A 15,601-nucleotide genomic window follows, 5' to 3' on the forward strand; every position below is an offset into this window, starting at 1 on the left:
AAAAATATAATAAAGTTGTTATTATTTTTCATTAACTTGACCTTAACTCGTTATTTTGACATCAACTGAATCACTATTTTACTTTATTTCTTGTAGAAATATAAAATTATATTTATTTTTTAAAGTTCTTCCAATTGTAAGTAAGCTGCGTGTGTTAGAAGTGGAAACAACATCTGCTTACATTCACTGGAGTGATCCTGTAAACACAATCAAATTCAAATCTAATCTTAAATTCATTGTAAGTTTTGCAAACATATTCAAAAAAATATGTAAAATTGTTATCTCCCTAATGTTTTATTTCATTTATCTACCTAATGTATTCTATTTTCTACCTAATGCACTATTTTCACTTAATTATATTTCTTAAAAAAGGATTGAGGTTTTAAACTTTAATGCTATAAAATATCTTCAACAATATTTTCATCACTTTTAAAAATTTTCAGATCGTTTATACAGCACAAAAAATATATCGGACCTCAAATGGAATTGCAGACAGTTTTAGGTACAATAAAACAATAACAATTTTTGCAAAACAGCTACAACTTAGTGAATTGCTTCCTTGTACAACCTATGAAGTTTTTGTCAAAGTAGAAACTGAGGAAGCAGGCACTGGTGATCCTGTGACCACAAATTTTACGACAGTATGTAAAGGTATTGTGATTAATTTTTTTTTACTGTATTTATCTCCCTGATTTTTAAGGGGTAATGGTGATTTTTGTTTAATTGTTGTTTATTTCAACAAAGACTAGGGTTAGTAATATTAAGGCAGGAAATAATAATGATACAGTAGTGAAAGAAAGTTGTTGTGACTTTAAAAGCTGCAAATTACATAAATGAAAACAAGGTTAGAAGAAATAAAATAGATTTGTGTGTATATCAAAGGGCTCATGTACACACAAATAGGATTCACCATTTATGATTTTAAAATGGAAAATCAATAACCATAAAATTGAAGAATTTTAGAATTATTAAAAATTCTTTGATGAACCTGTTTACAAAGTAATGTATTTAAAAGTATTTACTGGAGTAAGTAAGCTTGTGTATCAAAAAATGTATGTATAAAACCAATAGCTCCTGTAAAAACACAAAGTATACGCCAAGTTCTACTTAGGCGAGTAGCTTACTTGTCTCGCCATGTCTATTTTACATGAGCTTTTCTAAGCTAGTGCACTAGTTTATTCCTACCATTGTTTGCATACATACATACCTACATACATACATACATACATACATACATACATACATACATACATACATACATACATTGCCGCTCACGGAAGTTAGGACAAGGGAAATTTTTTCAAAAAACCAAAATTAATATGCAATTACGTTACAGAATTTTTATTATATTAACAAAAATTATATTTTTTATACATTTTCAATATAAAATATATTATTTGTCAGTTATATGCAATAAAAATTTATATAACTATTATAATTTTATATTAAAATTTTCTTTGATTCAATAACTGCTTTTAACTATTGTCGACATTCTTTCAATTAATTTTCTAATTGTTTTTAACTGAATATAATTCCATTCCTATTCTATAATGTTCCATAAATGAAATTTTGATGATGGACATAAAGTAATTTTTCTATCCAGTTCATCCCACAATAACTCAATGGGGTTGAGGTCTGGGCTTTAGGGAGGCCAGGTCATTACACATAATACATTTTCAGCTTTTTTTGATTCGAAATAATTTCTACATAATAATGCAGTATGTTTAGGGTCATTATCGTGCATCAGAAATAAAATTATCTCCAACTAATCAAAGACCCAAAGGGATCGCACTTGTGTCCAGGATATCTCTGTAGTGTTCTTTTCTCATTATACTATCGATTTTAAGCCAATCTCCCACTCCATCCTGAGAGAAACAACCCCAAACAATCACAGAGCCTCCTCCATGTTTTGCTGTTGGAACCAGACATTGAGTTAGCATTTTCGGCAGATCTTCTAACATAAACTCTTCACTTATTTCTGAAAACTTCAAATTTTGATTCATTGGTCCAGAGTATTTGTTTCCAATCATCCATCATTAAATATTTGTGGAACTGCGCCCAACGGAATCTCTTCTTTTGTTTACCTTTTTGTAGATATATTTTTCGCATAGCAACACAACCATGCAAACTAGGTTTTTGCAATCTTTGTTTGATTGTACTGACAGAAACTTTTTTTCGATCACAGTTGAAAATAGGTGTTATTTGTAGAGCATTTAACATTCGATTACATTTACTGATGACTTTTATACTTCGATCATTAGTTTTTGTTATTGCGAGAAGAACCTGGACGATTTCTGTCTCCCAAACTTCAGATTCTTGATATCGACAAATTGTGTAACTAAAATACTGGTTCATATGTGAATTTAATATGTTTCTCTGTTTATTAATTTAAAATGATAAGACTTTTACTTACATACATAAAATGGTTGAGTTCTTTTACATACATACATACAATGATTGAGTACTTTGATATACATACAATGGTTGCATGCATACTGAGTACATTTACTTTTCAACTATTTTTTTTCTAAGCACATAGAAAAAAAAAGTCCATAATAAAAATATTTTTTTTCAAACACAAATAATTAATAGAATATATATATAAAAAACAAAGTTAACTGTACTTTCTACTTGTATGTAAGTTATAAATAAACATTTGTTATATTAAAGTGTATTACACTTTAATATAACAAATGTTTATTCATTTTGTATTACTGTAGTGTAAGTTGTTATTGTATTACAGTCCGGTCTATTACACTGTAAAAATAAAATCCATTTAAAATAAAAATAAACAGTTATAAATCAAGGTGTCAACTAATAATGATTAATAATCAAGTTTAATTGTTATTAGTATTGTTAATAATCAAGTTTAATTGTTATTAGTATTGTTAATAATCAAGTTTAATTGTTATTATATCATATTATCAGTGTACTACACTGTAACATGAATCATTCAATATTACGCATTTTATATTTTAATAAAAAATGATCTATATAGTCTCAAAGAATTAAGTACAATTTTTATTTGTTACAATCTTTGGTTTGAGTTTAATTTATATCCTTATATAAATTCAACCATTACACAGTGGCAAAATTGAAATAGGAAAAAAAAATTGATTGTATTTATGTATAGCTTATGTTACTGTTTATTGTATTAAACCTCAAATGTGAAATAGTAATTTGAATTATTATTTTTGTTTTTGTGTTTAAACCAGCTCATTGACGCAGAAAGGAAAGCCAAAGGTGCAATGCGTCCATATGTGTCCCTTTTTACTTTTAGGTATTGTGCAAATTCCAAACTTGAGTATGCTCATACTCAAGTTAAACAAGAATGTTATTTTTTTGCCATTTTTTTTTACCATTGCAAATTTTGCAATTTAGATTTATCAACAGACTTTAGCTTTTATTTAATAATCTATTTAAATTTAATCTGATCCTAAATAATTTCTAGCCTACCTGAAATAACAGGGTTGTAAACTTTATAAATTTATGTAAACTTATGTTAAGGTATATTCATAACTTTTAAACAATAAGGTTAATATGAACATAAAAAAGAAATATATTTAGTATCTATCATAACTTACATATTTTTAAATCGCAATTTTTTATTACTAAAATTCAATAATAGTTTTATATTGACTTGTCATAGACAGCAATCCATTCAGCAGCTATTCTTGAAACATGGACAGCCATTCTTGACACCTTTTAACCACTGCTTCTGAATTTTATGTGTCAATAAATTCTAGGTAGGTTTCAATGATATCAATTTAAAAACGCTTCAGCTATTGTTTTGCTTCTTTTTCTTTCTAACTAATAACCCTGAAGCAACTGTATTTGGTTGGTAACTGTTGTTATGCTGTTTTTCTAGAAGGGTCCAAATATATACATAAATTGCTAGTCTAATCTAACTTAAGGAAGTGTGGTGATTGCCATTTAAATTAAACAATAAGAAACAGTCAAATTTAAACTAGTGTCACAAAGAGTTTGTTGTTCTGGTGATTTTTGTAAAAAGTAAATTTTGATAAATCTGTTCCCAAAAACTATTTCTTAGACCATGTATATTGAAGAAGTGTTTGAACTTGAATGGGGCAATGATAATGGCTTTCAGGTGTTTAGGTAACAATGCTTTTATTGGTATTACTTTACTCAAACATTGGTACTACTTGGCACTTTAAGTGACAAACTGTGAAATTGATTCCTTTTAGTTAATAAATCCGAAATTGTAACAAAGAGCTCTATTTTAGCATTGGTACAATGCATACCAATAGGCAAGTCACACCAAAGAAAGAAGATTATACTTGAGAATTTGCAAACTCAAATGAAATTTGCAAATTGAAAAAATGAAAACATTGAAAATGTGTAAAAAACTTGGTTATTACATATACTTAAATAGATAAAAGATAATATTTCATTTTTTGTTATAAATTTAATTAAAGTTTTTAAACTTTTATAACTAAAAATAAAACTTGAAAGAAAAAGCTCAACTTATCGTTTTCAAAGTTGTTTACAAAGTTAACATTATGAAGAAAAATACAAATTTTTTTTCTTTTTTTAGTGATGAAAAAATGAAGTTATTTTTCATGCATTAAATTTCAAAATAAAATACAAATATTCAATTAAACAACAATACTATAAGAAGTGAAAAAATTTCAAACTTTTAGCTTTTAATTTTCTTTTATCTTTATTGATTTTACTTAGCTTATCTTTGTTTAGCTCCAACTGATGTTCCTGCCCCTTATTTAAATACAAGTGTGCCAGATTCTAATATTATTCCATTGCAAATTTATCCGGCATCTAATATTCATGGTTTAATTGAGTAAGTTTTTTTGTTTTTATTTTTTATTCTTTTTCAATCAAATAAAAAAAATACATTTTATATTTTTTTCACAATTAAAAAAATAAATAAATATTAGAATTAAAGTTTATTAATATTATAAATATTTATGTATTTATTAATATTATAAATATAACATGAATATTAGAAAATATTAAAAACGCAAAATTATTTATTTTAGTCACTATGAGCTTTTTGTTATTGATATTAAAACTTCTTCTGTACTTTCATCATCAATAAATTCAGCAAACTTTGCTAGTGCCAAAGATCATCGCTATCGACGTTACATAAATAACACAGAAAATTCTATTAAACCAGACTTTCATGTTGCTGCATTGTTTACTGACGATGAGCTTCCGAAACTTTTTAAACTTGGTGATGGTTCAAAAGACAATAGAAAACTTATAGGTGGCCATTATTATTCAACATTTTTGCGTGCTTATGTCAAGGTATCATTTTCAGCAATACTTTATATACAATTGTTTAGATAATATTATTTTTTATACATTAATGATACTCTTTAAACAAAATTTTGGATAAAGAACCCATTATACTTATTTTATATAATAAAACAGCATTTTTAAAAATTACTTCCAAAAATTTTTTTATGAGCAGCTCACTATCTTTTTTGTTAGAGTAGCATTTTATTAGTTGTAACATTTTAAAACAAAAATTTTCACCTAAATTTTTAAAATTGTCACAGTTTTTTCTTAAAAAAAAAAAAAAAAATTAAGAAAATTTTAATTTGTTACAATAAAAGTTCTTCATACCCCAATATGATAAAAATAAGTATTTTAAACAAATAGAGTTAAATCCATAATTTTAAAATATTTACATAACTAAACTCTTTTGAAGAAGTCAAGATTTAAAATATATATATATATATATATATATATATATATATATATATATATATATATATATATATACAGGGTGCCTAAAAAGTTCCCGCACTCAGTATTTACGACCTAAAAACACGTAGAACTATCATAATGTGCCAAATGTTTAAACATTTATTCTTGATAACATACTAAACAACAAAAACAAGTCGGATCTCAAAAAATCCTCTTTTCGCCTTGATACACGCCCTGAGGCGCATGGGGAATGCTTCAACCGCAGCGACACCATATATCGTCAAGAATGGCCCATTTTTTTTCGAGTGCTTGCCGTAGAGAGTTCAAATTTGGATGACGAACAGCTCCAACCTTGGCCTTCATAATTCCCCAAATGGAATAGTTAAGGGGATTAAGATCCGGGCTGTTTGGAGGCCACTCTTCTCGTGTGATGAAACCCAGAAAATTGGCTTTACACCAATCCTGGACGACCGTTGCTTTGTGGGCTGGGGCGGAATCCTGTTGAAACGTCCAAAACTGCTGTCCGAAGTGTGAATTGGTCCAAGTTAATACCTCTGTTGTCAAAATATCATCCAGGTAGTTTTGAGCTCTGATTTTCACTCCTTGATCGACAAAAACCAATGGCATCTTGCCGTCTCCTGTAATCGCTCCGAAAACTGCTCGTCCGTGAAGAGAATTGTCCAGGCGTTCCCTGGCTTCTTGAATCGCTTGAGAAGCTCCTTGCAATGGGCCAAACGAGTGGCTTTCATTCGATCAGTACGTCACTGAGCTTTTTGAATTTTGTATGGGTATTTTCCGAGCTTTTTGTGGACGATTTGCCGAACTGAACCTCCCAAAATCCCTTCATCCTTGGCCATTTGTCTCATCGATCGCTTTGGGTTGTACTGAGTCTTGTCGCGGATTTTTTTGACGATTTTACCCGAAGTTGCAGTTTTTGGTCTTCCAGAACGTCGACGATCATCAATGGAACCAGTTTCTTCAAGTCGCTTCAAGCAATCATAAACTGCATGCCGCAGAACATTCAGAAGGCGAGCGATCTCTGATGCTTTCTTTTTCTCTTTAGCTAGCCTCTCGATTGCCAGCTGCAAATCTCTTGATTTTGCCATGGAGCCTAAAAACTTCAATATTAAAACATATTCAAAGATTAGAGAAGAGCATAAATAATGCAGAAAAATAAACGGTATGCTTTAAAATAAGGGAAATAACGTCGTTGCCAGAGGAGTGCGGGAACTTTTTACGCACCCTATATATATATATATATATATATATATATATATATATATATATATATATATATATATATATATATATATATATATATATATATTAAATGTTTATTAATAAGCGATACTATAGGTGTGTATATATATATATACACCTATAGTATTGCTTATTGTGACAGATTTTACAAAAAAATGAACACTTACAGGGACATTAGCATTATTGGGGACATTTTCGTGTATCCGTTAATTTTTGTCCCCAGAAGCATCGCTTTTTTGTTAAAAATTGTCCCCATAAGCAACTTTTATACAGAATGAAAAGTACATGCATCGACTATCAAATAGCCTGACTGGTAGCGGCATGCTGCTACCAGTCAGGCTATTTGATAGTCGATGCATGTACTTTTCATTCTGTATAAAAGGCTACATCGACTGAGGGTTTAGTTCGGGTCAGCATCGAGGTCAGACTTAGGGTTAGGGTTACAGCAAGGTTTAAATATGGTTATATTACTGTAATTAATCGTTTTTGTAAATAGATGAAAATAAAAATGAAATATAATATATAATAAATAAATAAAAATAACAAAAATAAATATAAAAAACATATTTTTATAATAAAAAAATAAATATATAAATATGTATGAATAAACATAAAAATATGATAAAGATTAAAAAATAATTATATTTAAGATAAAAATAGTATAGAAAAAAGAAAAAAAACAAAAATAAAAACACGTCCCCGTAAGTGCTGAAGTATATATATATATATATATATATATATATATATATATATATATATATATATATATATATATATACTCCATACTAGGAGTATATATATATATATATATATATATATATATATATATATATCTATATATATATATCAGGCCTTGTTAAGAAGCGTTACGCAGCTCGCATTTTGCCTGCGAAAAGGCGATTTGCCTACGCGTTAAGCAGTTTTGCGCTACGCAAAAACTTGTATCTTTTACAATATTTAAATTATCTTTTGATGTCGTCAACGTAACGTTTATTCAGAAGAAATAAAGTCGTAAGTCAAAGCATTTTAACCGCAATTGTAAACTAATAGATATTTTGTTAAAGAAGCAGTTTGTTTAATAATTGTTAAAAATTAGTTAAAAAAAAATAAAGTGTTTTAAGTTTTATCCTAAGGAATTAAATATATAAATTCCTTTTAAATATAATAACTATTTTTTGTCATAATAGTTTAAAAAATGCACGATTTATTTTGATGTAAATATTTTATTAATAAGATAAATTGTTTATTGTTAATTCAATAGTGTAAAGTTTTAATGACGTTCGTTTAATTGTAGGAATAAGTTATCGGTAACTGATAAATAATAAAAAAAAACTCTTTATTGTTTAAAAACATTATTAAAAAAAGTTCACAAAATAAATAAGAAAAAATTTATTAACAGTTAATAAAATAATCAAAATCCAACTGTAAAATTATAAGAAAATAAACTAATATTACTTTGCGTTTTATGAAAAAAAAAAATTTTTCAAAATAAAACTTAGTTCATATTTGTAAAAAATAATAAAAATGATTTTTTAAATAGGAACATAGATTTTATTTGGAACATTTGTTATAGTGAGAAAAAAAAACTGTAAGATTTTTAACGCATTTATAAAATAACTTTAATTACAATGCGGTACTTGAAAAGACGCTAGTGACGCAATATACATTCTAACAATTCAAAATATATTTGCTGAGTTGAGTTACTGAGAAATGCCTTATGCGTTTTCATTATGCAGCGAAATCTTGCAACAAGGCCTGATATATATATATATATATATATATATATATATATATATATATATATATATATATATATATATATATATATATATATATATATGTATATATATGTATATATATGTATAAAAATTTTAAAAATTATTATTTTATAAACTGTAAAATCGCCTAAATATAAAAAAAGTATGCAAAACTCAAATTTTTTTTCTCAAATAATATTTGTAATTAGTTCGTAAATACGAACCTTTAAAAAAAATAATGTTTATATGCTACCTGCTAAAATAATTCTTTAGCAAAACAACAATTTGAAAAAATGCATACTATTTAAATCTAAAACAAGCAAATTATTAAAATAAATGATTATATTTAATCTTAGTGTAATTTAGAATCACTAAATTAATCATATTTACACACAAAAAATTAATAATTTTTTAAAAATAAACTACTTTTTTTATAAAAATTCAGGGAAATTTTCAAATCCTATAACTTCGGTCATTCACAGTCATTCAATGAAGGAGACAATTAGCAGTAATATTGTGAAATGTTTTCAAGTGTTGTGAACGTAAAAGTTACTGGTAACTTTACCTGTAAATTTACCACTAAATTTTGACATTTTTATAATGGATATACACCATGGTATTTTATTTAAATAAAAAATTTGTACATAGTTTCAAAATTAACTGACGGTTCTTTGAGTTCTAAAAAATGTCAAGCTTGTAACATTTTTTCGGAGATAAAATTACAGCTCAAAGACTTGACAAGTTATGGATGCGTTGCGAATCCTATAACGATTGGTTGTGTGTATTTTGCTGTTCTACTATGGTCAACAATACGTGAAAGAATTTCCAATAAACATACAAAGCTTATTTAAAACAATTTAGTATTTTTTTTTAAATTAAAAAAGCCTTTTTAAATTAATTGTAAAATATATTTTCAATTTTATTAACCAGTGGCGTAGCAAATGTGATAATTGTTAAAGTAATAAAATAGTTGACTAATTATAATAAAAATTGAAAAAAACTACTACTTATATTTAAAAAGACCTTTTTTTATGTGCTCCAGGCTTAAAAAAAGACATTTTTTTAAGCCTGGGGCGATGCCCTCCTTAGTTAATGGTATTACTTGAATTTATATCAAAATTTTACAATAAAACAACATTTAATAATTAGTTTTCACTTTTTGTGACGTTAAGTTTTATTAGTATTTATATTGCGGACGAACTTATGAGATATTGTTGAAAGTTCGGTCAAAGTAGATGTTTTCATTTTAAACTAAATATTGAGTACTAGTTTTTATTTTTCATTTTTTTATTTTCACAATATCAATTATCAATATAATTTTCTGTATGTGTCAGGAAAATTAATTGAAATTTTTTTATTTATGCATGATAAATAAATGTTCAAAGCTTAAGTGACCGAGCCTAGGCGATTTTACGGTATAAAAATTATTATTCTATGTTTTTTTTTTTTAAATAATTTTTTAACAAATATATATATATAAATAAATAAATATATATATATATATATATATATATATATATATATATATATATATATATATATATATATATATATATATATATAATTAAACAACTTTAAAATGTATTCTACAAAATAGAGTTCTCTATGTTCTTAAAAGAACAGGGCAATTATAATTTAGTAGAAAATCACTTAACAAAAATTTTTTTCATTCAACACTGGGTTTCATCAATAACTCATCAGAAATGCTCATCAGAAAAATAAATGAAAAAAATTTTTGTTAAGTGATTTTCTACTAATTTATATATATATATATATATATATATATATATATATATATATATATATATATATATATATATATATATATATATATATATATATATATATATATATATATATATATATACATATATAAATTAGTAAAAAACACTTATCTAACTTTTATCTTCTACTTTAAGTTTGACCATTGCTAGATCATCACGAAGAGTTCTCTTCCTGATGATCCAGCAATGGTGAAACTTAAAGTAGAAGATTAAAGTTAGATAAGTGTTTTTTACTAATTTATTATTGCTCTGTTCTTTAAGAACATTGACCACTCTATTTGTAAAATACACTAACATAATTTACATATATATATATATATATATATATATATATATATATATATATATATATATATATATATATATATATATATATATATGTATGTATATATGTGTATTTATATGTTTGTCACAGAGTAAGCATATTAATTGTATTACATATTAAGTAATTACGTTAGTAATATTGTTTCAGTGATATTTTTTATTTAACATGTGCAATTAATTAAGTTCAGATAAATTTAGATCTCAACAGATATTTTCCATACAGACTCAGAATTAAGCAAACCTATAAGATTTGGTAAGTTAAGCTTGGTTGAGTATTTTAGTATTTTAACTAAATAAACTAATTTAACAGTTGATCTTTAGTAATGTTTTAATACATTTGATTAGTTATAATTGCTGCAATAATTTTAACCATAATTTTTTTTTTTTTTAATTTTTTCTTTTAATTTGTTTAACTTTCATTTCACTTTATTAAAAAAAAGGTGCAACAACAGATGTCAGTAGAAGTAAGTTACCTGAAAATAAAAATAGCTCTAGTTTTATCATAATTGGAGCAGCATCAGCTGGTGGCTTGTTTCTTTTACTAGCAGTTGTCTTTGTTATTCTTTTATGGAAAAGGTAATTTTTTTGACTTGATCTTTTTGACTAGATTTTCTTTTTGACTTGATGATCTTTTTTGAACTTAAATTTATTTTGGATGTTACATTGATAACAAAATTTTTTTATTTAATGCTCTATAAGAAATCACAGGCATATATATTCTGGAGAAGATTCTAAACTTTTAAAAAAGAAATCAAAGCGTTCTTTCAGAAACCCAAAAAATCTTGCTGATCCTACTGAGGTAATAATTCTAAATTTTCTAGTTAGATAATAAATATTTAATTTTTATCATCTAATTTGTTTTTTAAATTTCAAAATTATTAGGAAAATTATTAAAAAAGTTTTTAATTTTTTAAAAATTAAAGCAATCGTGACAATAAGATTTATTACAGTCATTGTTTAATTGTTACTTCATAGTCGCTTCATTGTTGCTTTTTTTGTCAACAATTTCGCAAAATTGTTGACAAAGATTGTTGCACAAAATGCATTGCAACAATCCTGTTTAGAAGAGTAGAACAACAATCAACATTAACTATATTACTCAGTTTAATAATTTTATATATATATAAAAAATTATTAAATTGAGTCATGTACCTAATTTTAAATTTTTTTCAAGCCTAATGTAGATAGTTGTTTTACTTTTCTGACCAGGATTGTTGCAATTCATCTTGCACAACAAACTTTGTCAACAGTTTTAATCTTCGGACTGCAAAACCTTATCAGCAAAAGCTAATACAAATTTATTAAAATATTGAAAAATTATGAAGCAACTATGAAGTACTAAGTGTTCAATCCTAACATTTAAATATTTATTTTCACAAACTTTTTTTTGTAATATATAATGAATTTAGAAATATTGATAATATTTTACAAGTTCAAAATCATCAGCTGCTACTATTTTATAGTATTTGCTAGAATAAAATTTGAAAGTGAAAGTGAAATCATTAGATGTAAATAAGTATGTTTATCATGTCATGGTGAAATCTGGTAATGGTGTAAATGTGTAGTGGTAGTGGTGTAATTATGTAGTGGTAGTGGTGTAATTGTGTAGTGGTTGTGATGTAGTTGTGTAGTTGTAGTGTTGTAATTGTGTAGTGGAAGTGGTTTAATTGTGAATGGTAGTGGTGTAATAGTTTATTAAATATTTATTTCATATTACTTATTTAACCTTTTTTTTAAAAAGTTGTATTAATATTTTATATGAAGATTTAAAAATAAATTAATTAATTATGAATTAATTTATTATCAATTATTCATTTTTAATTCATAATTTAAATTTTTGTATAAATTAATATTTTGAGTAAAACAATTTTTTTTGTGTGCTTTTCTGTGCCATACAATTTTACATAGTTGCAGCGTAAACAATTTTTAAAATTTTTAGGTTCATCGTTTACATTGCAATACACCTGGTATGATTAGCCATCCACCGATAAATATAGAAACTTTATCAAAGCATGTAAAAAATTTAAAACTTGATAATGGAATAAAATTTATTCAAGAATTTGAAGTAAGATTTTTATGATTTTATTTTATCTTTTTAAGATGATTTGAATTTAACTAAAGTAATAATTTTTATTAGTCCATCAAATCTTCAGAAAAATATTCTTCAGAAGTTGCAAGATTAAACATAAATCTTTCTAAGAATCGATATCCAAATGTTGTTGCATGTATGTATTAATGTTGTATATAAAAATCTCTCATGATCTCCAAATGTTGTTGAATTAGTTTCAGTTAAAAATATTTTTTAAAACCAACAATATCTAATTTTGTTCTCTATCTTATGTTAGAGAACAATGAAAAAATAAATTTTTCAAAATACTAATAAGTATTCTATGCCCCCTCAATGTCCCTGAAAAAAGCCTCATTTTCCTGTTTAAAATGCTAAAAAATTCAATGCATTTATTACTAATTTTATAAACAACCAAATCAGCAATAATGATTATTTAAACCGAGATATATTGAAATGAAGTTTCAAATATAATTGCTATTGCTGTTTACTGATGTCTTCTCTATGTTTAATAAAATAAATGAAATAATAAAATAAATGAAATAATAAATGTTGACAAGAAGCGGTAAAGTTTTAGAAACTGAAGTCAAGTTTTTCCCAACCAGTCATTGCAGATCCAGCCTTCACTATCATCGTCAACACAAAAACCTGTTACTTGTGCTTCCATTCAATTTTGGTTAATTGAAAAGCCATCATTTTTAATTACTTGTTCCAAAAGTTTAGATTTTTTTTCTTCTTTTTTTTTTGACAATGTCAGAAATCACGTCACGAATCTAGAAATTGGGTATGTTGTTATTGAAACTTAAACTTGGAACATTACACGCATAAAGACAAAACAAAATCAATAGAGAAATCCATGTTATATCTTGTTTCTTTCTTAAAAACAACTTAAGTTCTTTGCAAATTTCAAAACTGCCTAACCAGCATTGGATAAGCAATTACCAATTGAAAGAGCATTTGATTTAAGTTTGCTACCAAAGTTTACACTACATTTTCAAGAACTGGCTATAGAGAGAAGCAGTAAGTTGTTTTTAACATTTGACAAAAGTATTTGAATTCAATTTACTTTGTTTAGCTAACAAGTCAGTTCTGCTGTGAAACACAATTAAGTTGCCAATTTTTAAGAAGTTACAGTACCTAAGTGTTTTTCTTTTTGTAAGCCAGTTTTTTGCAAAATCGTTTGTCAACTGATTTGTTAAATCTAATAGGACTAACTGAATCTCACATATTGTTTGACATTCTTGACTTCAATACAAGTTGGCTTGCTAAACTAGTTTAATAGTGGATGGCTCAACCAGGATACCAAGAAGTTAAGAAACTTGTTCACACAGTAAAGGTAATAAATAATCTGCAGAGATCTGCTGCCATAATCAATTATCCAAAATAAAAAGAATGATTGCTGCACAACATTGAAAATCTCAGGCAGTAACAAAATTAAGTTTAAAAATACGTTCTTTAATTATGTTTTGATGTTCTATTTTTCGATTTCCATTTTCCTTTAAAATATAAACAAAACTAGCATGACTTAGTTTCATTATGCTGCTTTCAATTGACTTTTACACTTAAAGATACTGACATATGACATACTCAGTAAAATTATTTCTCTGTGTTTGTAATCATAAATGCTTGTCTTTAGGTGCTTTGCATAGGCTCTAACATTATAATGAGAAATAATTAGATGTTGTTGGTTTTAAAAAAATGTGCATACAACTCTATTGTTGCATGTATTTATAAAAGTTGTAGGATATAAGCATTCAACTTCTTATGGTATAATTTTCAGAAATTGAAATTTTTTAGATGATGAAACTCGTGTTAAATTAGAATGTCCATCCCATAATTCTTCAGATTATATAAATGCAAATTACATTGATGGATATTGCAAACAAAAAGCATACATTGCTACACAAGGTCCAATGAAAAACACAATCAATGATTTTTGGCTTCTTTGTTGGGAACAAAATGTTCAAGTTATTGTTATGGTTACAAAACTTGAAGAAAGGGGAAGAGTAAGCAAAGACTTATTATATTTAAAAGTTCTTTGTATTTATGATTATATTCCAAAATCCTTTGTATTTATGATTATATTTGAAAATCCTTTGTATTTATGATTATAGTTAAAGTTGTTATCTCTCTAAATATCTAAATAGTTAAAGTTATTATCTCTCTGAATATCTAAATAGTTTAAGTTATTATCTACCTAAATATCTAAATATTTAAATGTATTATTTAAATATGTAAGTAATTAAATTTATTATCTAATTATTTAATTAATTATTCAGATGTCAAAAAGAGTTTTCTAAATGAGAAAAGATGTTTAAAAATGACAATAAGACACTGAAATACTATAAAATAATAATAATGTTTTAAATTTTTTGAAAATTGTTCACATTTATGACAGTAGTATTTTAGTAAACTTTAATACAATGTCCAAATTACAAACTTAAGTTAATGATTACAAAGTACTTTCAATAATCTGTTACTGAGTATTTTTTTTATTTACAGCATTTTTTTAGCTTTTATTTTTTATCACAGTAAAGTTTTTTATTCAAATCAACGTCCTGGGGGTATTTATATAAAAGAAATTAATAATAAGAGGGAAAAAATTTTAAAAATATTTTTAAAAAGTATTAAAAGAATAACTTTAATAATAAAATTAAAAACAATAATAAAGTTACATTATTTAAAAAACTTCATTTTAAAAAGATTGTTCATATAGAAGATTT

General features: G+C 25.6%; 1 protein-coding gene across 4 annotated transcripts in view; it reads left to right on the forward strand.

Moving 5' to 3' along the window:
- Positions 1–15,601, forward strand: part of LOC100197969 (receptor-type tyrosine-protein phosphatase delta) — a 51,928-nt gene that overhangs the window by 30,453 nt on the left and 5,874 nt on the right. For all 4 annotated transcript variants that reach the window (XM_065801844.1, XM_065801847.1, XM_065801845.1 and 1 more), the window contains exons 14-23: positions 126–238; positions 444–651; positions 4,714–4,816; positions 5,016–5,283; positions 11,012–11,066; positions 11,254–11,389; positions 11,513–11,612; positions 12,753–12,878; positions 12,951–13,038; positions 14,676–14,884. In XM_065801844.1, the coding sequence (XP_065657916.1) occupies positions 126–238; positions 444–651; positions 4,714–4,816; positions 5,016–5,283; positions 11,012–11,066; positions 11,254–11,389; positions 11,513–11,612; positions 12,753–12,878; positions 12,951–13,038; positions 14,676–14,884 (1,406 nt within the window). The remainder of the gene's footprint in view (positions 1–125; positions 239–443; positions 652–4,713; positions 4,817–5,015; positions 5,284–11,011; positions 11,067–11,253; positions 11,390–11,512; positions 11,613–12,752; positions 12,879–12,950; positions 13,039–14,675; positions 14,885–15,601) is intronic.

Source organism: Hydra vulgaris, chromosome 07 (genome assembly GCF_038396675.1).
Source record: "Hydra vulgaris chromosome 07, alternate assembly HydraT2T_AEP".
Taxonomy (NCBI): Eukaryota; Metazoa; Cnidaria; class Hydrozoa; order Anthoathecata; family Hydridae; genus Hydra; species Hydra vulgaris.